General features: G+C 43.0%; 1 protein-coding gene across 2 annotated transcripts in view; it reads left to right on the plus strand.

The window, feature by feature from the left end:
* The window catches only part of aqr (aquarius intron-binding spliceosomal factor), an 87076-nt gene extending 63876 nt beyond the window's left edge, over positions 1–23200 (plus strand). The window contains exons 30-37 of one of the 2 annotated variants that reach the window (XM_083792701.1): positions 1114–1301; positions 3060–3231; positions 9521–9691; positions 16392–16477; positions 20393–20567; positions 21821–21934; positions 22515–22670; positions 22731–23200. In XM_083792701.1, the coding sequence (XP_083648827.1) occupies positions 1114–1301; positions 3060–3231; positions 9521–9691; positions 16392–16477; positions 20393–20567; positions 21821–21934; positions 22515–22670; positions 22731–22967 (1299 nt within the window). In that variant the 3' untranslated portion in view covers positions 22968–23200. Of the gene's footprint in view, positions 1–1113; positions 1302–3059; positions 3232–9520; positions 9692–16391; positions 16478–20392; positions 20568–21820; positions 21935–22514 lie in introns of both variants that reach the window. The other variant, XM_083792700.1, reaches the window with a different exon arrangement.
* The last annotated feature ends 1102 nt before the right edge of the window (positions 23201–24302 follow it).

A 24302-nucleotide genomic window follows, 5' to 3' on the forward strand; every position in this document is an offset into this window, starting at 1 on the left:
GCCTTAAGTCAGAGAGCTTATACTTTATACTACATTGAGTAGTATATCACTATGATGTATAATAGCCTATTTTTTCAACTGCTTTAAATATTTTTAGCCACACGTTTTGCTCAGGTGTACCTGCTGGCTGCTGCAGCCCTCTCTGCAGCCATCCTGCAATCTGACATGACAGCAGTTCACAACCTGATTAGCATGATAAAAAAGACATGGGCTGAGAGTAAGGGTAGGTGGCAGCATGAAAAACAGATGTTATATGAAGCCTCTCGTTGGCAGGCGAAAGGTGTTTAAAATGCAAGCCAGTAAGATATTTCTTCCTGCCTGTTAAAACCACCCAAGCAGTGCAGCTGAAAGTGAATTACAAGTGAGAGGAGGGTAGACCGACAATGAAAAGGACGAGGTTGCAATGGAACATTAATTACAGTAGGGGTATGACAAATCAACATTTTCCTTAACATTTAACTCCCTGATTTCGAAAGGCTTAAACATTTAACCGCTATGGGGAAAATACATCCATACTGGCATGCGATGTTGTAGTCATGTTCTAAGAATGCCAATAGTTTGTTCAAGCCGACATCTTCAGCGACGGCAATCAGCTGCAAACCAGCAGCTGTAGAGAACATGGACCCCCTACCAGCACAATGACTGTATCATCTTTGTGGGAACAAGAGCCCCGTTTAACCAGAGACCTTTCCCAGCAGTGGTTCATCTATTAATGTTCTTTGCAGAGAAAGAGGTTGAAGTTTAGCCTCTTTCTCTGATGGACACATTTGGTGTTGGTTTATACCAATACCACAATATAGCAGTGATGTTTGACTCACATAACTAAAATGATGATCTTAATGACATGTCCAGAGCTGCCAACCTGCACACATTTTGTGTACCAACCACGCAATTCTAGGCGTATAGACACCTAGAATTGCGTGGTTGGTACACAAAATGTGTGCAGGTTGGTAGCTCTGCATGTCCCACGCCGATCCAACATTCCGTTTAATACTTATTCTTGATCTAAGTTAATTCCAGACCCACAACGAAGATTAATATCCTGTGGTTGTTTCACTAGTTTCTGTTCTTAACGTAACCACTCTTCTTCCCCCACCACTTCCCACTGTATAGAACCCAGAGGACGGCTACAGCAGGCTGAAGCGCTGGATCATGATTGGAGACCACCACCAGCTGCCTCCTGTAATCAAGAACATGGCCTTCCAGAAGTACTCTAACATGGAGCAGTCCCTTTTCACTCGATTTGTACGCCTAGGCGTGCCCCCGGTTGATCTGGACGCCCAGGGCAGAGCCCGCGCAAGGTGTGTCACATTGCTTAACATTGAACAAGAATGTCAAGAAAGTTTGGACAGCAGAGTCTACCGGTATATGGATTCTGTAAATTCATTGATAACCGTTTAATGATGTTACAAATTATGTATGGAGGCAGATTTCTCATCATAATAGCAATCACGTCCTGCAGAAAGAGATACACACACTACTGTATCTAACCTCTCAGTACCATTAAATAATTAACTGCTAATGCACATGGACACAGTGGTAACTAGAAAAAGTGCCCTTCCGGGCACAGGTCTCCACCAGGTTATCCACAGATCCGTGCAGTTAGAGGTAAAAACACTTTTCGGCCAGTTATAGCGCCACCTTGAGGCTGAGTTGAAATTGTTCATGTGGCATTTCGTCCTCGGCCTAGTGGGAATGTGGGTGCACAATTTCACGGAAATCACGCGATGTGTTCATGATTTGCAGCATTTTGTTTGAAACTGAGCACTCCTGTGAACTTTGGAAGCCAATCTTAACCAATCAGGGTGGAGTCTGATAAATCTGAAAGACCCGTTTCGTTGAATGGCTCTAGAGAGACTGTGTACCAATTTGCGTGATGTTTGGACAAAATCTGTAGGTGTACTGTGCAAAAACTTGTTTTGCACAAAGCGGCCTCCTGGTGGCGCTATAACAGGCCGTTCTGGAAAGTTTGGGGCAGAGGTTCATCGTTGGCATCGAGGGAGTGTGTGTGAAAAATATGGCATCGACCGGGTTAACGGTGGCCGAGATTAGCTGTTCACGGACACACGGACGGACACACAAACGGACGGACGGACACACAAACGGACGGACGGACACACGGACGGACGGAGTGCAAAACATACTCTCCCCACATGCCTTCGGCCTGGTGGAGACAATTATTTGACTAATAGACCATAGCTATGGAATGAATCCTTAATTAACTGTATTGCATAAGTAATGGCCATCCTAGATTGTTTACCTCTGCTACTCTATGTATATTATTGTTGCCTTTTATTATGATGCCCATTACCGAACACTGCAGGGACAGTGAGCATTCTTTAGGTCCAGCAAACAAAACATACTGTACAATACAATGAAAAATGTCTATATTAGCATTCCGGAAACAAAGCAAAAGGTCAAATGACCTTTATGTTTTTTATATATTTTTTTTTCATCCATCTATTTTACATATGCAATGCATGCATTTTATAGTTCATTTCTAAAATTAGTTGACAACATTAATGTAAAATGTTATTTAATATATACAAAAATCATGTCACTGAATACGTCAAATACTGCCAATCAATTAGGGAGGAATAATGCCCTATACGCACAGGATAAATATTACCTATGTTTGTCAAAACAGAAAACACAGAATATTACTATTGAATTCCTTCTGACTGCCACGCTGAGACTCTAGATTTGAATACCAACAATGTAATTTGTCACCTGGGTGACATAAGCTACTGTAGGTAACTTTCACCCAACAAACCTTCCCTTTCATCCCTATCCAAGTATCCGTCTGTGCTGGGAGTCTCATCCTTGACTACTGGTCTGAGCTGGGAGTCTCATCCTTGACTACTGGTCAAAAAATGCTAATATCGGCCTGATGTATTTGTCGAGCTCTGATATATTTTATAGTGTGTAAACATTTTGATATTATGTTTCTGTTATCTATGCACCAACCTAGCCAGTGCAAAATATTAAAACGAATGGTCATGTACTGTAAGGGGGTTTTGACGATAGAAGTAATAATGTTTTCATCTCTCTCCCACCAGCCTGTGTAACCTGTATAACTGGCGCTACAAGCAGCTGGGGAACCTGCCCCATGTCCAGCTTCTGCCACAGTTTCAAGTGCCCAACCCCGGCCTGACCTTTGACTTCCAGCTCGTCAATGTGGAGGACTTCAATGGGGTTGGAGAATCTGAGCCCAACCCTTACTTCTACCAGGTCAATAATACACACACACACACACACACACACACACACACACAATTTAGGCATTTAGCAGATGCTCTTAATCCAGAGAGTTTTACAGTAAGCAAGAACAACACATGGTAATACATCAAATACATAGATGTCTACATAAATTGAGCCTTTGCATACGTGCCTGTAAGGTCGTTGAGGCTAGTGCAAGTGCTACGGGCTAAGATGGAGTCTGAAGAGGTGAGTTTTCAGACTACGGAGGAAAATGGGGAGTCAGTAAGTCTGCATGCACATACAGATACTTTATTCTGCCAGGTCAATAGTCCATACTCTTGTAGACAGTCTACCTACAGTACACACAATATTCAGCTAAAATCACAGCACAGCACAAACTAATGGGTTTGTCCTTCCATATTGTCTTTCATTAAATTGCTGGGCCTGGGACTTTCAACATTGTGTTTGTGTCTGTGTCTATGCACACTAGGGTCGGGTACCAGACTTTTATGGTACTTTTATGGATGCTGATGACTTTACCACAGTGCTAGGTTTTATTATAATTATTATAATTAATAGTGTAATGCCTATGTCAAAATGAGGTGTATGACAACAAAGATATATAAACCAATAAGAAAATGTTAATGACAATATTGAAATGGAGAAGTTTGAACTTAATATTGACTGACAAAGTACCTTTCAGGCACTGGTGTGTGTGTGTGTGTGTGTGTGTGTGTGTGTGTGTGTGTGTGTGTGTGTGTGTGTGTGTGTGTGTGTGTGTGTGTGTGTGTGTGTGTGTGTGTGTGTGTGTGTGTGTGTGTGTGTGTGTGTGTGTGTGTGTGTGTGTGTGTGTGTGTGTGTGTGTGTGTGTGTGTGTGTGAGATGCAGACTATTACTGTTACTCTGCCAACATACACGTGGGCATGCGGATGAAGCTGCTTATTGTTCTTAAATGCGAACCATGTGTGTCACTCGAGGCACTAAGTCACATGAAACTCTTTCTCCATTTGCCTGTTGCCATTTTCAGGCACCTCAGGGGAACTGGGCACATCACTCACACACTCACCCCCGACATAATAAGGAATCGGGGGGAGTAAATTGGACACTAGAGAAGCAATGTGTCTAGTGCATGGTGAATGTCTGTCACAGCTGTACAAACACTGCTCCGACCCCCACCGTGGACATACACACACATTATACACTCCGCACACACGGTCATTCTCTTACTCCGCACCCAAAGGCTCTTCATTGAGCACCAGCAACCAAGTGACAGCCAGCAGCAATGTCCCTGTTTGGCTCATTTGCTAAAGCACATTTTAAGTCAAGTCTCACCCCACTATGGCACATTGCTAGTGCCTCCCCATGGATATCAAATGGCTCATAAAAATGCGAAAATGTTTCCCTTAATCCACCTCTCCTATAGTTAGAAAATTGCTTTCCTCGGGTGCAGGGGTTATTATGTTCTGTGTGCCTGCTGCATTGTAAACAGCATTAACTCACTGTAATGACTGCATCATAAATTGCATAGTGGAGCAAATACTGTCGTTGATTTTACTCAGTGGCACAGTAGAAACCTTTACGTGGGCGCGGTGCGTTGTCTTGTCTCGCATCATCTTACCAAAACACAGAAGACAGTTCTAACCAATGAATGACGGAAGTAGGCTACCCACTGCTATATTATTATATCACAACATATTATAATATTATATATAATATTATATTATATCATTGATCTAAAATGGTATGTATATAGTATGATTAAAAAATGGTTTAGGCCCATGTCTTTTTCAGAAATGACTTTATACAGGTGGAAAAGTTTAGTTAAACTTGCAGTGTAAGTAACACATTACTTTACCGGGGTTATCTTCTGATAGTTATACTTGAATGTCAACATGAAAGATGAATGAAATAATAATCCCCTTTCTGTTTCATTAGCATGAGCGTGACAAAATAATCTACAGCTGTTGTTGTTACACTGCTGCTCGCAACTCACATAAATACCAAGGATATGATCATACAGTCATGCCACATACTGTTATGCTATGCAACACAGAGGTAGCAAGGACTCTAAGCTGTTATATAACCACAGTCAGTGACATCACTGACGAATCCTTGTTATCCTTATGCTCCCGAGTCAACTTTCTACCGCTGTTTGGAAAATCCTGGTGACGCAAGGTTATAGTCTAAGATTCATGGAAATAGCTGATTTAATAGCTCACGCTTGTAGATCGGCTATTGTTCTTGTTAAACATTTGTTTTATAATTATGGAATTTCTTAGATTTTTCTGAAAATAAATATTGTTTTGTTTATTTAATTCATGAAAATGTTCTTGGGAATGTTTTTTGAAAACGTTTTGAAATAATAATAATTTAAAACTAAATGTAGGAAACAAAAAAATAGAGGGACCCACAGAAATGTGTCCACTGTTTGGGGAACAGTGCCCTAGGGCCATTAGATCACATTTATACTAAACACAAACAAGAAGAGCACAACTGGAAGGTGCCAACTAGTGCCGGGGAATAAATATATATATATCGAATATTTGTCGAATTTTGGGGGGAAATCAAATATATATTTGATTAGTGGTCGTGGCTACCAGGCAATGTTTAATAAAGTAAATTCTGTGTGCGATGGCGGTCTTCAGTGCCAGACATAAGAGGTTGAGGATTAAGTGGTTAATCCTACGAGTTTGAAACAATCAGTCATATCCTTTGTATTTTTATTTTTATTTTTTTAGACCTGATTTAAAATAATGAATTGCTTCTAAATCAGTTTTCTGAAAAACCTATGTTTCCATGTCAGTGGTGCTCAACCATATTCATGTCAAGGACCTTCCAGAAGCAAAGATAAGAGTTAAAAAATATTGCTGTGAAAGAATATATATATTCAAAGATTTGCGCCACATTTTCATGATTTTTCTAAAATAGAAATACAAGCTCGTAGCTTGTAGATCTGCTATTTTTCAACAGCTAAAGTATAACATAGTGCTTAAAACACCAAAAGGGGTTCCCGCATGGACTGTCCATGCTCGAGCATTCCGTCACTTTACAAGCTGTATTTATTATGACGCTCGCCTCGCACTGCTAAAACAATAACAGGATTACTGTACTGGTAGGTTACACGTCTTTATTTTATGTTTGAGAGCATTGTTGTAACCCAGGCAATATATTCGGGCACTCTAATCCGTAATACTTGCATAAACTCTGAGAAAACATGAAATAAATATTAGTTCACTTTACCTAACCTTTTCTTAACAATGGTCGACGACTCCGACGAATGCCCTGTTCCATATACTATGCGCACCATTTATTATCCAACATATACAATAATATTCAAATATATTTTAAATTCTGCAAAATTCGAGAGACGACAGCTTGTACAGCGGGGGCTACGACACACGCACGCACGCACGCATATGACATGTGGTTCTCTGCCATGTATTTCTTGTATACTATAAACTGCAGTGTGACACTCTTAGTGTCCCTCCTTCTCATGTATTTGCATACAGAATTAAGTGTATGGCTTTTCCCTCCGAGCCAACCGTAACCTTAAGAGCACACGTCTAAGGCATTCCAAGCACTGACAAAACATTTCTGTTGGTATGCAGTAACAGAGTGCTGGTGATCCTCATTGTTATTGATTATGCTCAATATCTCCCAGGCCGGCTAGAGGGCCAGTGGAACAAAGGCTGCCTTAGGGTTTTGATGTTTTGACTCTGATGTGGCTGGATAGAGATCTATGACCCAAGCCCCATGAATGACTTCAATAGCACAAAATTGAGAGGCTGCGGTCTCTGCTTAATTAAAATTAAGTGAATAATGCATACTGTTGGCCTTTTTTTTGTGGTCGTGTTTGGGGGGGTACATCACCCTGCAGGGCCAGGAGGCTTTGGTTAAAAAAAAGAAAAACGGTTAGAGGTTGGTGTGTTTAGAGTGGTGTTTCTTTGCATCCCATTTGATTGGAACTGAAATATGAATGTGCTTGACCTTTTTTGTTATTCAAACGTGGTCACCTATTAAAACATGTCCTGTTGTAGTAGCCCAGAGCCCTGGATGGGTCACAGGCAGTCAACTAGCTACTAAACAGTAACTACAGTATAGTGCATTGACTTGAGTACTGTACAGTAGTTGTTTTCAGTAACTATGGAATCGTGCATTTCCCGTCAGTGTGTTTTCCCAGGGCATAAAAGTGTTAATTAATTTGTACTTGCATGCGTGCGATGCACGTCCCTATGGACAGACCAAGGATGAGTTGGAGGGTTTATATCTCCACTATATAGGAAGTCTGGAGCTCTCTGGTGGACCTGTTGCCCCTGCGACCGGACTACGGATAAGTGGTTGAAGATGGATGGATGGAACTAGCCTACTTGTCATGCTTGTGACTGATTAAGAACTAATTTCATCATATTTTATTGTATAGTCATGTTCTGTTTCAGATGAATAACATTTTGTCAGTTTACTTTTCAATTATTGGGTGCCACTATGTTTACTTAATTCAAAGACAAAGATCTTTGTTTATAATGGAAAGAGTAGGCAGTGAGCCAAACTGATTACATTTTGATTAAATTCATCTTTGCTAATTAAAATGTAAATTGGATTATAGGGATAACATAATAGCGTTCTGCCAGAGGACTGAATGATGAAACTTGTTTTTAAGATCCAACAATTTGTCACGCCCCAAAAGTTGATTATCCTTTTTTTATTAGATGATTAATATCTAATTCACTACAACAAAATCTCCCATTGTCTCCTTTCCTTTGCTTTTATGCAGGGAACCAAGGACAGGACATTGTCCTAAATGATAGCTAGCTAGTGCTATTGCTGTGCTTTGTGTAAGGTAATTAATTCCAACCCAAATCAGATGGCTACTCATGCATGAATGAGAGAGGGCTTTCATCTGGCTGAGAAGTCAAACCGTGAGTGACAGTCAGTGAATGTCGGAGTGAGCTTCTGTCTGTCTGAGAGCGTGCGTGCTTGTCTCGTCTGTCTGTAAGGTAGGAAGATACAATGAGAGGCGGATGGTGTTCAAAAGGGATTAGGCAACCACAGATGTGTGCAGTCAATAGTGACTTGTATATTTGAGTAATTGTCTGCTAGTATGTGATTCTCTAAACTGAGCTGTGCATTGCTCACACACTTACAGTAGGAGACAGGTGACTGGGTCCCTGTTACAGACGTAGGCCAAGCAATAGAGGGTATGCGCATGACATCATACCCGGAAGTTATGCGGGAACGCGTACGGACTACGGAGTGGCAAAAACGACTTTCTGGCCTTGACAGCCCATACAGCCAAACAGAAAAGACTGATTTCATTAAACAACGTTACACTCACTTTGCCACTCTATTCGCTACTCACTCTATTTGCAACGTTACTGCTGACCATTTTCCAAAGCATACTTTCAGTTTACGAAGACATCTGGCTGTGTTCAGGGAACACAGGCGAGCAGAGTGACCTTTGTAGCTACGCTAGTGACTCCTATGGGCTGGAGCAGCGCCTGTGAGTGGGGGCTGTTGAACAGAAGGAGTAGGATTGAGGTGCTACATCTTCCCGAATTGGGCCTCTCACTGGCAGTGTTATAGTTACTACTCTCAAAGTGACTTAGTTACTTTTATAGTTACTGCATTATATAAGTAACTACTGTAGTACTATTGTATTGGTTGGCGTGTTTGTTTCAATATTAATGCGGGATAGTGTGAGGAGAAGGTGGATCAGGAGGTAGAGCAGGTCGTCCAATGATCCGTGGGTCGACGGTTCGAATCCCAGCTCCTCCTGTCTACATGTCGAAGTGTCCTTGGGCAAGACACTGAACCCTACATTGCCTCCAATGAGTTGGTCGGTGTGAGCTCGCCAACATTGGTGTGTGAATGTGGGAAGTGAGGACACTGGCGTCGACTGTTCGCCGCTTCACCTCCCAATCTATGAATGAATGAACCATTGTAAAGCGCTTTGAGCGCTTGGAAAAGCGCTATAAATATACAATTCATTCATTATAATAAACCTCTAATCCTCTGATGTTGTCGGCTACATCCACATAAAGTAACAAGTAATTTAAATGTCATTAAATAACAGTGTTTTGGAATTGAAGAGTCATTATTTAGGTCACTAGTTGCCACTAAAAGTAGTTTTGACTAATGCGTCACATTGTAATGCTTTAATCCGAACACTGACGGCAGGTGAGCCAGTAGGGTACAATAGCAGTGGACCCCCTCCACTCGGAAACGATGACATTACCGTACATGAAGTCAATTTTCTTTTGTCCAACTGATTTTTTGAAAGATTGCCCACTTTTCTATCCTCTTCCACTCTCCCCCTGTGTAGAACCTGGGTGAGGCGGAGTACTCTGTGGCTCTGTTCATGTACATGCGTCTGCTGGGTTACCCTGCTGACCGCATCAGCATCCTCACCACTTACAATGGACAGAAGCACCTGATCAGAGATGTCATCAACCAGCGCTGTGCTGGGAACCCCTTCTTCGGACAGCCCAATAAGGTAAGGACAAGTCGATTCTGGACAGCAACACGCCAAAGCTGTCTGGATGTAAAAATAGTAGAATTGTCTAGGAATAAAAATAAAAGCTAATTTATATTAAAAATAAATAAATCGGTTTCCCATCATGCACCTGTAACCCAACATGCATTGCACTGTGTCACGTGATCAGCTAATGGCGTTGCTTTCTGGAGCGGTCCAGTGTGGGGCAAAGACAATAAATATCGCAGAAATGGTGGGCAATGTCAATAGCGCTGTGCAACGCTGAAGTGTGTTATGGACCTGGTAGCTACTGACGTGTGATAATGTACAGATAAACCTAACAATGGAAAGTGGGGGCAGTGATAACGTAAGATAGGATATTTTAAAAAATTACAGGTATCTGTATACATTATTAAAGAAACACAATAAAGTACACACATCCACTCACTAAAAACCAGGTGCTGGCTGAGGTTAGAATCTGCAAAGAAGAATAAAGTCTGCACACTGGGCCATGCTCCTAAGCTCAAAACATGTTGGTTCCTGTTTACACCATTGGACGTGACATTTCGAGACGTACGCATGTATACCTTATTGACTTGGAAACCAAACTAACCCTTACCCATATATTTTATTTTTCATGTTATCTTCATAGTTCCTGCATAAGGTACTCTTATGACAGACATAAATCCACTTGCTTCAGCACAGTGAAATGAAACCGACCACACACACACACACAGCCTGTGCACCTCCTGAGAGTGACGTCAAACATTTGTTCTCGTCTGTCAGTAAGGCATCTCTATTCCCACCAGACATGTTCTTACTTCATACAGTATGTAGCATGCAGAAATGCTGCTGTAGTTAACATATGCATAACACACACTGGCTCTTCACATCTCCAGATGTCTTCTGCAATCTCTTAGCCTTAACAACAAACCCGCTATTTCATCGACTCTGTCAAGAGAGACGTTCGCAGCTCTCAATTCTCACAGGCCTTGTGTGTCTAACTTAAATTTGCACCTGCACGCGTGTGCGCCTGTACAGCAGTAAGACTGTACTTAGACCAGAGCTATGTACGCAACCGAACTGGCTAAGGCTTGGGGGGGGGTGTTGCTTGTGTTGATGTCAACTATCCTATCCTCTGTTGTATACTCACTAGGGAATTTCTTTGTAAATGTGTAAACTAGGAGTTTTGTGTGGTTAAGCGTAGTGTGACATATTAATACAAACTAACATTGCAGAGCACATACCTTGGACACATCAACTAGATATTATACTGTACATGTATATAGTGTAACTGCTGTCAGTATTTGAACGCAGCAAACACCTTTTTACAGACATAGCTTTTAGCTCAACAGTGTCAATGTGTAAATGTTTGCCATTGCCTTGTGTGGTTTCCTACAGTAGGTGTCTGGTTCAGTCCAGTCTTCCGAAGGTCACTTTGAAAAACAATGTGTAACACTGCTAGATTGTGATTTACAATTCTATACAATATTCTAATGTTTAAGATGTATTTGTGTGTATGCAGTTAACTGGGCATGTGCAATTGTCTGTCTGTTGTGTGTGTACTTTGTGTGTATGTATGAGAGAGTGACACAGAGAACCTGTGTGTCAAATTGAGTGTAGGTGTAATCTCAGAGCTCCATTCTCCCCTGAAGCATAATGCTGGGCCATCCTCCTTCAGGCCACGTTGTGCTCCACCCACACTTGTTTTCTCCACGTTTTGTGTCTGTCCTCCATCCTTCACATGAAGATCATTTTATAATACAGCATATGAAAGGACGTGTTTTGGCTATAAGTCTTCATCTGTGTTTTTAGGTATACGATTAATCTAATTTAAATCAAACTTTGCGATTTTATTTATTTATTTGGACTATTAATGGTACGTATCTCGCTCATGAAAGCACTGCACAAAGCCAAAAGTCCTGCTAAAAGCATAATAAACCTGAGTCCAACACCAAATTAATGTAATCTGTCTCTGCCATGATGCGCGCAGCTCACAACTCTCTGTTGTGTGCTCAGTCTGCTCACTCATCCACGTAGCCCTGAGTATCGCTAATGTGTTAACGAGTCTCGCTAGCGCACTGTACCAGGGCTATCATCCACACAGACAGAACATGTCCCAAACTTGTTGTTGGAACATAACGTGCCACCGGAAAAATCTCATAGCTTATCAATACCGTGTCCCGACCTACTGTCCCTTACACTAACTGTTTATTTTGCATCGAGGAGCCATGTGTGTCTGTGTACGTCACCTCGGCTAAAAACAAAGTGAAGCCTGACTTGTACTTCGCCATACGACGTGTTGCATGCTGAAAATAGCTGATCTGCAAGATCACAATGCGTCGCCTCCGCAACACGTTGTGAGCTTGTAGATCGGCTATTTTCAGCACGCGGAAATATGCTGGAGATATGGGGCATCATTATATTTCAATGCAGAATGGAAAAGGATTACAGATTCGGTGGCATTTCACATTGCAAAAGGGTGCAGGAAGAGTGGGCACTTAAACATTGCGGGCACCTCAGTGTTAAATTGGCAATTCTTTCCAAAATGTTAAGAAATATGACATATTTTGTAATGTGAAACAAATTGCTTGTCAAATGATATTAAAATGGCAATAAACAAGTTTAAAAAAAGGTAAATATAAATAAAAAAAGGAATTAATTTGGGGTTTTAATTTTTTTATAAAAACAACATATTTGAGACAATGTATTTATTTTACAAACTGATCAAAATCGAAAATCAAGGTTTCAGAGAAAAAAAAGAAGAAAAGAAAGTTAAAGAAGTAAAGCAATTAAAAAAAGCATGCTGATGCCTGATCGGTTGCTTTCGAGCAAGTGTAAGGCAATGATCCTGTCCAGAAAGAGGAATCCATCTTTTCCAGGTCAATTCTTTGGAAGAAATGATATCTATTTCATTGAGCAGATGGAATTTCTGGAACTATGCATCAACATAAATGTGTGTAAACACTGGAGAACATCTTGAAGCATTAGAGGAGCAGAATAGTTGCAACAACTGTTCTTTTCAAAATGCACACTCCAACGTTCCAGCAGATCTGAAAGCACCGCTACCCTCGGCCCAAGTCCCAGACCAAATCAGACTGTAAATACACTCAGACATACACTCTTCATATAGCAATAACAGGAACTCACCCTAGGCTAAACGGATAACAAAGGTGAAAAAACACAGCTGGCTTATTGCAGCAGGGGAAACAGCCCTTTCCCCTGCTGCTGTTGGAGACATCTTGTCTAGTGCTCATACTTTCAAGAATAGATTGAACAAACACCTCCCAAACTTCCCCATGAACAAATTTGCCTAAATTGGGGTAACGGTACCTGCTTTTCTGAGAATAAAACGTCTTGTCAAACTTGAAATAATTCATGGACATTGTTAAACTACTCGGTAGGATCCGTCTTGAATTCTGTCTGCTTTGCTTTCCCTGAATTTCTCAACTCTCTCACTCTCCTCCCTAGCTTTGATCTCTTCGTCTTTCACTCATTGGAAGTGTCCAGAGCTTAGATTACTGGCAGAGGCTGCTAGATTGTTTTGTATAAGACAAGTAAGGGTATGAAAGATGGAGAGATGAGAAGGAATGCTGAGCAGCTGAAAGGTCATGATATCTGGCTATCGGTCCGCAATGTGCATCTTGACAGCGCTTCACGACGGCCAGAACCCAGTGAATGTCAGCAGCCAGCCCACTTCTCCATGACAGCTGTAATTACTCGCATGGAGAGGGGAAGGCCAATACATATGGGTCACAGTCTCATCCATACAAACTGAAACACTAAGAAGAAGATAATTAGAAAGCAAGACAAACCAGAAGAGTGCCGAATCTTAAAAAACATGGTTTGCTTGCACATGCACACACACTGACATAATTTTCACTCTGTTTACATTAATGCATGTTTAATTCCCTTTGTTTTGTTTTTGTTGGATTCTTTGATTAGCTGTGGGTGTAGACGCACAACCCTGTTTCTAGATTCCACTCTGTTTTCATTACGTTGAAACAGTTTCAAGAGGTTATTCAATGAAGAATCGCATGCACAAGCTCACCGCCACAGTGCAGTCCCCCTCTAAGAGGAGCAGTGTTAGATTACATTGACTGTTTTGAAATTGGTAAACAACGGAACAGAGTTGAATCAGTTCATACATCATTTAGTGATGGAACCCGGGGCACACTTGCAACTAGTCGTACAGTACACATATGCGGCACATATCTCGGCACGCCTTATTCTAGACGAGGGCGGTGCCAGCGGTGGGGTACGAAGAGCCACTAGGCGTTAGACTGCCACAACATTCTGCCCTCGAGGAGTTCCTCGTGAAAAATTGAACGATCGACAATCTATGACTTCTGCGCCTCCTTGCGGCATAATGTGCATGAATAAGTCATAGTGGGGTCGCAGGGAGTGAACGAGGGAGGAGGAATGAGACCGATTAATTTTTCAACCACATTTCCAACTATGAGGGGCGAGGGCATCTGCCGAGACACTGTGTCATTGTGGTTGTGACAATGAGCAGGAAGAGGGTAGGAAGGTGAAATGAAATGAGTCCTCTTCTCCCCGCAGTCAAATGACTTCTATTAGGTGTGTGTGTGTGTGTGTGTGTGTGTGTGTGTGTGTGTGTGTGTGTGTGTGTGTGTGTGTGGCCACGCACCTGCATGCTTGTATGATTATATGTGACTTTCTGTGTGTGTGCGCGTGCTGTGTGTGTGTACACACACCTGCATGCTTGTGACTATGTGACTTTCTGTCTGTGTGGTTGCGTGCTATGCATGTATTTGTAAGTATAGACATGTGCCTGCCACAATGACATGACCTCTGCAATTCACTTGCTGGAAGATTTCATATAAATAACTAAACAGCATGCAAAATGCTATACTCCCAAGGGAGACGCTCTATCTGGGACTCATTCTTGTTCTCTCTTTCTCTCTCCCTGTCATTGTCTCTCCTCTCTCTGTGGGCCAAGAATAACTGTCTTCCATACAACAGTCTAATGGAAAACAAGTGGAGTTGTTTTGGCTGAAACCATGTGGCATATTTAGCCCCTTCAGTCTTTGGATAGTTTGTGTGTATGTGTCTGTATCAGTCTACCTCAGGGTTTGCGTGCGTGCGTGCGTGCGTGCGTGTGCGTGTGTGTGTGTGTGTGTGTGTGTGTGTGTGTGTGTGTGTGTGTGTGTGTGTGTGTGTGTGTGTGTGTGTGTGTGTGTGTGTGTGTGTGTGTGTGTGTGTGTGTGTGTGTGTGTGTGTGTGTGTGTGTGTGTGTGTGTGTGTGTGTGTGTGTGTGTTTGCATCTTCATCCTCTTCTCTGGGGGTAATTTGAGGCCACATGGTGAACTTGGTGGGTGTTCCTCCCAGCCTTGGGTTTGGTGGCTGTTTCACTAGAACAGACAAGTCGATGCCTCATGCTATTGTACAAACTGGCATATTGTTGCCTCTAGTGCTGCACCTGTTCTACGTAGCAACAGGGAGACGCAAATAAATATTGGTCCACTTCCTTGTTTCAACCCCATCTATGGCACTACACACACAGACACCATCACATGCACACCCTTCCTATTGGCCCTAAGGGGGCTTCAAGGGGTTTGGCAAGAGGTCCCAGAGTTGCTGAATGTTGCATTTAATCAGTGGGATGATTTATTTAAAGCTGTTGGTTGGTGGGCTAGTTGCTGTGGTCCTGGGGCAGTGTGGCCTCGTGATACCAGCTGCTGTCCTATTGATCCAGTATGGACTGGTAGAGGAAAACAGAGGACTTCTCCAGATGTCCTTCATATGGCCAATACTTATGTTTACCACTGCATTGATTGATGGCTTGTATAGGCTATATTCACTGGAGAGAAGGGGGATATCACTTTTCTTCTCTTCCAATGTGTATTTTTAGTACAACTGTTGTTTTGTTAGCTAAGATAGGTTGGGACATTGAGTATGCAGCCAGTCACTTAATTTTCAGTACATACTGCTCATGGCCTATAATTGTATGGTGATATGAATGCCACACACAGAGGAAAAACTAGCATACAGTATCTGTTGCATGTTCCGTTTTTACGTGGCTTATTGGCTTCTTGGGCATTCCAGCTAATCGCAAGCACACGAGCAGTATGTCGGCACTTATTATGCAAGGCTCTCACTCTCAACACAGATCTTTTACTCTTCTGAAGCGGGCTGTGGAATAAGCACACTTCTCAAGAGGACAGAGGATTACCAGGGAATGAAAGCAAATGGGCTGACACAAGTTTCCTTTTGCACTGAGGAAGAAAATAAAACGATAGCTAGCAGCTTTTCCCGCAATTCTTCCATCACACTGAAATAGTCTCCTAGTGAGGCGGTGCAGCACCCAGGTGCTTTGGCCCCTCAGACCTGGGGCCTCAGGTAAGCTGTGAGCGGTGAAAGAATACCCCCTAAGCCGCATTAACGCCACCCAGCTATACATATGGCCCACAGCGATAACGGAAATGACAACAAAAACTCGTTCATCTTCGTGGTATAAAAAACGAAACAAAAATTCAGATTTTCTCCGAATTTGGGATAGAAAGCTCTCTAACGACTCTGCTAAATCCACCCCCCCCCCCCCCCCCCCCCCGCCCACCTGCCACTACACACAAAAATGCATGTGCTCGATTACTCAGTAGAAAACATCAACATCATTCTGACTGGCATTGCTTAGCAGCAGTATCTTTATGCATTACTGTACGTGCATGCTTCTTCATTGTCATGTCTGTGTGCTTAGGTGACAACAGTGGACAGGTTCCAGGGTCAGCAGAATGACTACATCATCCTCTCACTGGTCCGCACGAAAGCAGTGGGACACCTGAGGTAAGCAGTAAACCCATTCCCCCTGTCCCAAAATACACACACTTCACATGAAGGAACTACGCTACTTTAATCAAAAGAATAACATCATTGGGGGAAAAGGACACTCCTTAGATGACTTTAGCTATCTAGAGACAACAATTCTCAAGGGAGGTATTTTTCTTGTTTTCCTTTTTTAGCATACAACGTTGGCACACACAAAAAGGTTCTAGTTCTTGCTCTCTTAAGCTCTGCTTAATTTTACAGACGGGGGATAAAGGCAGCTTTTGGGACTGCGGCAGAGTGCAGAATGAGTCTTTTGGAAGTTTTTTGTGTGTGTCGGGTTAAGAGAAGCCATTGTGCTGATGATTGGGGTGAGAATAACGAACAGACTGATCAAAGGCAATTCATAAGAGCGGTCTCTTGCAGGCTTTAAGTGACATGTTGGTTCACCACTGTGCAATGGTACAGTAGGTTTGATGTCTTTTCATCCTGTGTCCCATAGTTCTCCTTTCCTTCCTTGCTTCTCCTCTTGATATTTTGATTTCTTGTCTATTTGTTTACTCTTTATAACCATGAATTGACATACAGTGTCTAGTCAAAAAGCCTTTCATTTTAGTTTAGCTGATGAGTTTATGTCCTAATGCCAGACCACTGAGGCAAACTCTGCCTTCAGCACTTAAGCTGCTAATGTGCACCACATTGGTCTGATGTACCGTATAGTGACTCCAAGTGGAAACTTGCGCCTTACAGCCTCTATCAACCCCTCGAACCGCCAACACACTCACCTGGACTCACATTGGAAAGTCTGCAAATGGAGCCTAATTCCTGATTCATACTTTACGGTTTCACACTGAAAATAGCCAATCTACAGGCTTACAATGCGTTGTAGTGCAACATATTATCAGGCTTGTAGAATTAGTAGTGCACAACATCATATAAGTAGCAAATAAGTAATCCTTCTATTATTTTTATGCTGGCATACGCGCACCCATTTCCCTTATAGCGAAGGGTGTAGATGAAAGCCGGCAGAGAAAACATTGAAGACTCCATTTTGTTTATTTATTTATTTTATCCCCGACCTCATCTCACAAATAAAGCCAGGAAATTGATGGCATTGCCTGTGAGAAGTGCAGTAGGGCCATTGAGAGTGGTAGTTTATCTTATTGGCGGTAACCCAGCCTGCTTTCCTTTCTGCTATCTTTCATTTAATGTTGTAATTTCATTCTCTGGCCACACACTAGGAGGGATGGGTTTAGGAAGCACTCCCACCATAATACGTGCTAACACTATAGTTATCCACTGAAGAGTGCAAGAGACACTGCCTCCCCCTGCTTACACCATGAAAGTAGTTCTCATTGGTGATGAATGCATTGTAAAATGTTTGCATCTTAACAAATTGTTGTATTTTTGAGTATGAGATATTTTATTAATAAATATGAAATACCTGTAGACAACTTAAGCAATAAGCCACGAGAGGTCTCAGGTTACCGGGTATTTTACACTGGCTGGGGGCGTAGGCAGACCCGAGGCCCAGCCAGTGTAAAATACCCGGTAAGCTGGGGCCTCGAGTGGCTTATTGCTTTTCTAAAACGGTTACAAACATATAGCAATATTAACCTAATAAAACGATTTAATTCACAAAAGTAGCTACGCTTTGCGCCACCAGAGCGAGCCACATCACTTCCTTGTTTTGCTCGGCAGGTAGCCCCAGTGATTGAAGGAGTGGGTTATCGGTGGAATTTACACCGGTCACGTGACCGTAACCAACCAGTAATCAGAATCAAGTATTGGGACTACCCTTTTTAGAAATTACAATTAATCATTGGAATTCATTCATGTCTTGTGCTGCTTCTGAATGGTTGAGTGAATGGCTTGTTAAGAGCAGTGATTCATGGGAGGTTCTTTGCTGTCTCTTGGATTTTACCCCATGCTGGGATCACTCTGGCATAGATTCCACCTCGCACCCATTCAACCCCCCCTCCCCATGGCAACCTGCTGCCGTGACAACCACAGGGGATGCTGCTGACCATAAGAACAAGCTAACCCTGGATCTGACAGGGAAAAACATTACTGCTGCAAGTTCTACCCCCCCACGCGCGCACACACACACACACACACACACACACACACACACACACACACACACACACACACACACACACACACACACACACACACACACACACACACACACACACACACACACACACACACACACACACACACACACACACACACACACACACACACACACACACACAAACACACACACAGATTCCAACATCCTTTGGCATGTACAGTACATGATGCACTCACATGTGGGGTCACACACGCACACAGGGTATGTGACCACCTTGCCCTGTCGTGTCATGGAACAACTCAGGTGGGAGTCACTAAACCGAGCGGTGTCCCCCGGCTACTGTGCTTCGTGATTCATTGGTTTGTCTCATCTCAAGCTCCGTGCTCATTGGTTGTCTCCGCTGTTGCGGTTTTTCTCTGTGGCAATGTCAATGTACTTTAGAGTCTCATGCATGTACCGTTCAACCTCTTCAGCTTGAGATTTACAATGCAGTATTGATGCTATTGGCTGCACACATTAACTAACTCTTAAATCCTGCACATTCTTTTCCGTAAGCCCCCCCACACACACACACACGCGCACACACACACACACACACACACACACACACACACACAATTCATCCACACACTGTACATATTGCAGAGATTAATCTTCTTAATCTCATGCTCTGCTCATGTCCTCTCTGCATTCGGCATTTTTGGCTGCGTTAGTGTGTGTGTGTGAGTGAGAGTATGTGTGTGCTCATCATATGCATTGAGGGTGAGCCAAGTTGAGAGCCAAATTATTCTACATAAAACCGAAGATTGTTTTGAATCAGCGTGGCCTCTGTGAGAAAGCCAAAAGTTTGATCCTTTCCTCCTCATATCATAACCTCTGCCACGTTTCCTTGGCCGAGAGAAAAGCTCTGCACCAAGTTCTTTTTGTCTCTATGATTTATTGGCCAGATAAGGTCTGCACTTCTTGGCAACAGCAATTCTTTTGCATATAGTTATACGTGACATTAATGATGCAGAGTAGGTTCAAGTGTACAACCCACCTCCTTTTATCTTGAGTAGATCTCAGTTTTATGTCTCAAATGATAAAACTACTGTAGCAAAAAATGTTGCGAGCGAGCAATTGTGGGCTTGTTTAAAAATGTTCTCCTATAGCGTTATGCCCAAAATAGGAGTCCGTCTGTGGGTTTTCTAAATATTTTACCAATTAAAAGTATTAACAAAAGGTTTGACTAAATAACAACATTGGACATATCGAAACACTTTACTTTTCACCATTGCTTGAAGTACAGTACTGTTGCTGCCTGAGGTGGAATCTGTTTTTCTTTCAACACCCTGTAGCTGCAGCACCTATCTTAGTAGGGTCCTCTAACAAAGTTAAAATTAGAATTTGTGTGTGTGTGTGTGTGTGTGTGTGTGTGTGTGTGTGTGTGTGTGTGTGTGTGTGTGTGTGTGTGTGTGTGTGTGTGTGTGTGTGTGTTTTTCTCAGGCAGCTTAAATGTGGCATGTAGGCCGCTGTGGCGTTTCACTATCACAAGAGCAACCTGTAAACGATCTTTTATTAAACACTTTGCCCGCAGACAGTCGAATCGACCCCTCGATTCGCTAATCCCTTAAACCTAGTGGATGGAGACTGGGTCAACATATCTGTCCTCTCTCTTCTCTTCCCCCGCCCTCTGTTCCTTTTTTTATCTCCACCCTCAACTATAGCTAGCTTATCCTTCTCTAAACCTCTACCTCCTACACTGTTTATTTCATTTGAACTCCAATATGTTTCACTCCCCTTCCTAACTGATCCTTTTAGTTCAAGTTTCCACCCCCAGTTATTTATTTCCAATCCCTCTTCTTGTCTCATCCCAGGGATGTGAGGCGTCTGGTGGTAGCCATGTCCAGATCCAGGCTGGGTCTGTACATCTTCGCCCGAGTGTCTCTGTTCCAGAACTGCTTTGAGCTCACCCCCGCTTTCAACCAGCTCACAGCCAGACCTCTACAGCTGCACATCAGACCACACGAATACTTCAACCAGGAACAGCCCGTGAGTAGAGATGCACGCACGTGCAGTCAGACGTGTTTTCCCAGAGCACCCTTATTTCCTATCCTTTTTTCACCACTTAAGCCCTATATTCCTTACTACTGCAACGCTGTCCAAGACTTCATCCTACCTCCCCCCATTTCCCTGTCTAATCCTGCCTCTATATTCTGAATGCCTCTCTTCTTAGCCGTTGGTCACAAGTCTTACTGTGGCTTTAGCGCCCAAGGGCCTCCAGTCTGTTAACAGCATTCTGCAGGGGCTGTCTGCTAGCCAGGGGAACTATACAGGCCCTGGCTATAATTAACACCCAAAGGTCAGCAGTTCTGTGCTGCTCCCCTGGATGGAGACTGGCTCCCCCAAATCCTGCCAGAGCGAAACGGCCACTGTCTGGTCATTGTGCGTTTCACTGAGTGGAAACACCCCTACCCCCACTTACTCTAACACTGCAGCACTGGCTCCTGAGAGACACAGCTCGTTTTGGGCACACGTGACCCCCATTGCTGGGCCAAGTCTTATGTGGAGCCAGGCAACTCCTGCTGTTGCCTGTACCCTAATGCAGTTTTTAAGTCAGCCTTTTTTTCTCCCATTTGCCTCGAGCATAGCTATTATAAATTGTTTAACAGTGTGGACATGTAACCGGTTGCAGCTCTGCATGCAGCTTTATACATTTACAGCAACTGTGCTGGACAGACTGTAAAACATCTATTACTGCAAAATGGGGTTTGGGGAAGCACTTTGAGATGCTCCGTCTGTGATAGTTTTACAGCGATAAAAGCACAGACGGATTAGCTTTACAACGCTGCAGCCCTCATTGTGCTCACATCCACTTGCTGCCCAACAGGCCGCTGTGATTTCAACCTATTACCTCGCTAGGATGCAACGGTCCAGTTGAGTGAATATACTGTACTCTTCCCCTCCCTCCTCAATGTGTTCTCTGTGGCCTCTCCCCCTGCATACTAATTCATCAAACCACACAACTGTGCAACCACTTCTTTTGATGTAGCGTGACCATTGATCTTCGGAGACAGCCAACAGGAGATGTGTTTTTATTTAACAAGGCGCCTGGTGAACGATTTCAGCATTATTTCCCTGTACATTGTCCCCGCAGATCAATAGTTAACAAGAATGTACAGTAACACATTTGAGTATTTGTGATAACAAGGTAGGTAGTGGTGCAGGCCCCCAGCATCCCTCTTCTGGGTACAATCTTTAACCATCTTGCACTAACTAACTCTTCTTCTTGTTCCTCTATGCAGAGAGAAGCTTCTAATCAACCCAACCAGGTCATAAAGAACATGCCTGAGATGGCCAACTTGGTGTACAATATGTACATGCGCATGATCCAGACCCAGACCCAGCAGTACAGACAGGTAAAAAGCAGACAGCCTTCAAATAATATTCAAATCAAACTTATAGATGGCTAGCCTTCTGCAGAGCCACAACGTAAACATTGTAATAATTATTATTATTATTTTAATTATTCATAATTAATTTATACACTTTATATATAACACTTAAAAGACACATCGCTGCAAATCATGCGTCGTCTTACAGTTTGCCCTGCATGGTGCAGCTCTTAAAGCAGTCTCTCTCCCTAGTTATTTTTTTTTACTTTAAACTTTAATGCAGCGCTAGAAATAGGTCATGTGTTAGAGCACTGTTTTAGTTGTGAATGTGGAGACTTACCAGGCCACAAGCCTAACGCAGCAGCTCAAATGAGTTTGAACTCCTGCCCTGCTGCTTTTAACGTTTCCATCTAGAGAGACATGAATGTTATATACCAGAAGGGATGCCATGTTTTGACACTAGACTAGATGTAATCTCAACACAGTTGGCTTCAACATAGAATGTTTTCAAGTGGAAATACACAAATTACAATAAGCTGAAAAATATCAAGAAACATGAGGGGAAAGGATTATATAACAATCATCTTTATCCCCCTGCCTACAGCAACAGCAGAAGCTTGCTCCACCCCCACAACAAACCAAGACGGTTGTAAAGGAAGTGACGACCATCTCCACACCAGACCAGGACACCCCCATGGAGCAGGAGAACCAGGAAGGCGAGGCGAAGAGCTTGGCGCCGGAGACGGCGCAAACCCCCGAGGTGGCCACGGCGTTGGCAGCTCCACACCAGGAGAAGATGGAGATGGCGGCTCCACCCCAGGAGAAGATGGAGATGGCGGCTCCACCCCAGGAGAAGATGGAGATGGCGGCTCCACCCCAAGAGAAGATGGAGTTGGCGGCTCCACCCCAGGAGAACATGGAGCAAACCCCGGGGGAGGACACGGCAGAGAAGGCGGAGCCCCCAGAGGAGACGGAGGAGCACGCCAAGATGCCAGAGCACCCCGGCAGAGACAGCGACAGCGATGGAGAAGACAGCGCAGATGAGCAGGAACCATAGTCTTCCATCTCTGCCTCATGAAGAGTATCGGCTTTGGGAGGCTCATGTACCTGAAACTGTCCGTTGCAGAGGGAGAGAAAGTCCATGACTGTAGAGTCAGTAATTTTTTATTTGTTTTCTACTGGAGCCACAAATAATTCACACACGGAAAATCTGGAGAACAATGATATATTTGATTTTGTGAAACACCTTTTGTAACCAATAGTACTTTTTATTAAAAAACTAGACAAAATGCTCAATTAGATTTCTAGTCTGTGATATATTTTACTTTACACACATGAATAAGTATGCAAAATGCTCACTAAGAAGACATTTTCTCTCAGTACCTCTTTTCTTATATAAGACACAATATAATATATTGATATGGAAAAATCTCCGTCATGACATACTACTTCATACCATTTTGAAGCATAACTGGAATTTGACAATTTGATTGGGAGACAAGCTGCTACTATGCAGCATTTATAGGTCTGTCACCCACAACACCCAGCCACCATGCATGCAGCCACCATGCATGCAGGGTGAATTGCAAAGTGCATTGTATGGACATTATACAGTCACCCAGTCCCTTTTCCATTCATAACTTGCATATAAGTCCTACTTAACTGTGGAGAAGACAGATGAGGCCACAGCCTGCAGGCAGACACACTAGTCATTACCGTGCACCACATGTTAGCTTGCTGTTACCTCATACCTCAGGCAGACTTGTCCACACTACACAACCCCAACCCCTACTGTCTGAGTAGAGAGGTCAGTTGCACAGCTGCTCCAGCCGCTGCATGTTTAACAGTCCTCACGTTGACTTTCATGCTGGTGCTGAGGATCATGCGAGTAGATTAATTCAGATGAACTAGCAGCCATTTGAATAATTATTTTGTAATGTCCCCTAGTGGTGGGTTCTAACGGCAAGGTCAGTCGGCCCAACACTTTGATTCCAAAATGATATACTTTGAAAACTTGAGTACATTTTTATGGGTGGAGATCCATGAAACTTGCTGAGCACATTCATGCTCCCTGGAGGATGAACCCAAACAATTACTATGGCCCCAATGCCTTTCCTAATAGAGCACCGCAGTCCTGACATCACTGTCAGTAGTAGAGGGTGCCAGTCCCCAGGTTCATGTACTTTTTATTTGCATTGTAATCCCCATAGGGGGATTTTAGATCGCCTCATATAAGAACTGTGTTTGAAAAATAAACCAATCTTCCCGGCCTTTTCACTCGTATGGATATGAAGCATCGACTGAAGGTGGAAATGTACAACTACAAATATACCCAAAGAGTAACAAAATAAGCGTTAGAAACGAGTCAAACAACCCAGAGACTACATCTCCG

The sequence above is a fragment of the Protomyctophum parallelum genome, assembly GCF_964188405.1.
Source record: "Protomyctophum parallelum genome assembly, chromosome: 20".
Lineage (NCBI taxonomy): Eukaryota > Metazoa > Chordata > Actinopteri > Myctophiformes > Myctophidae > Protomyctophum > Protomyctophum parallelum.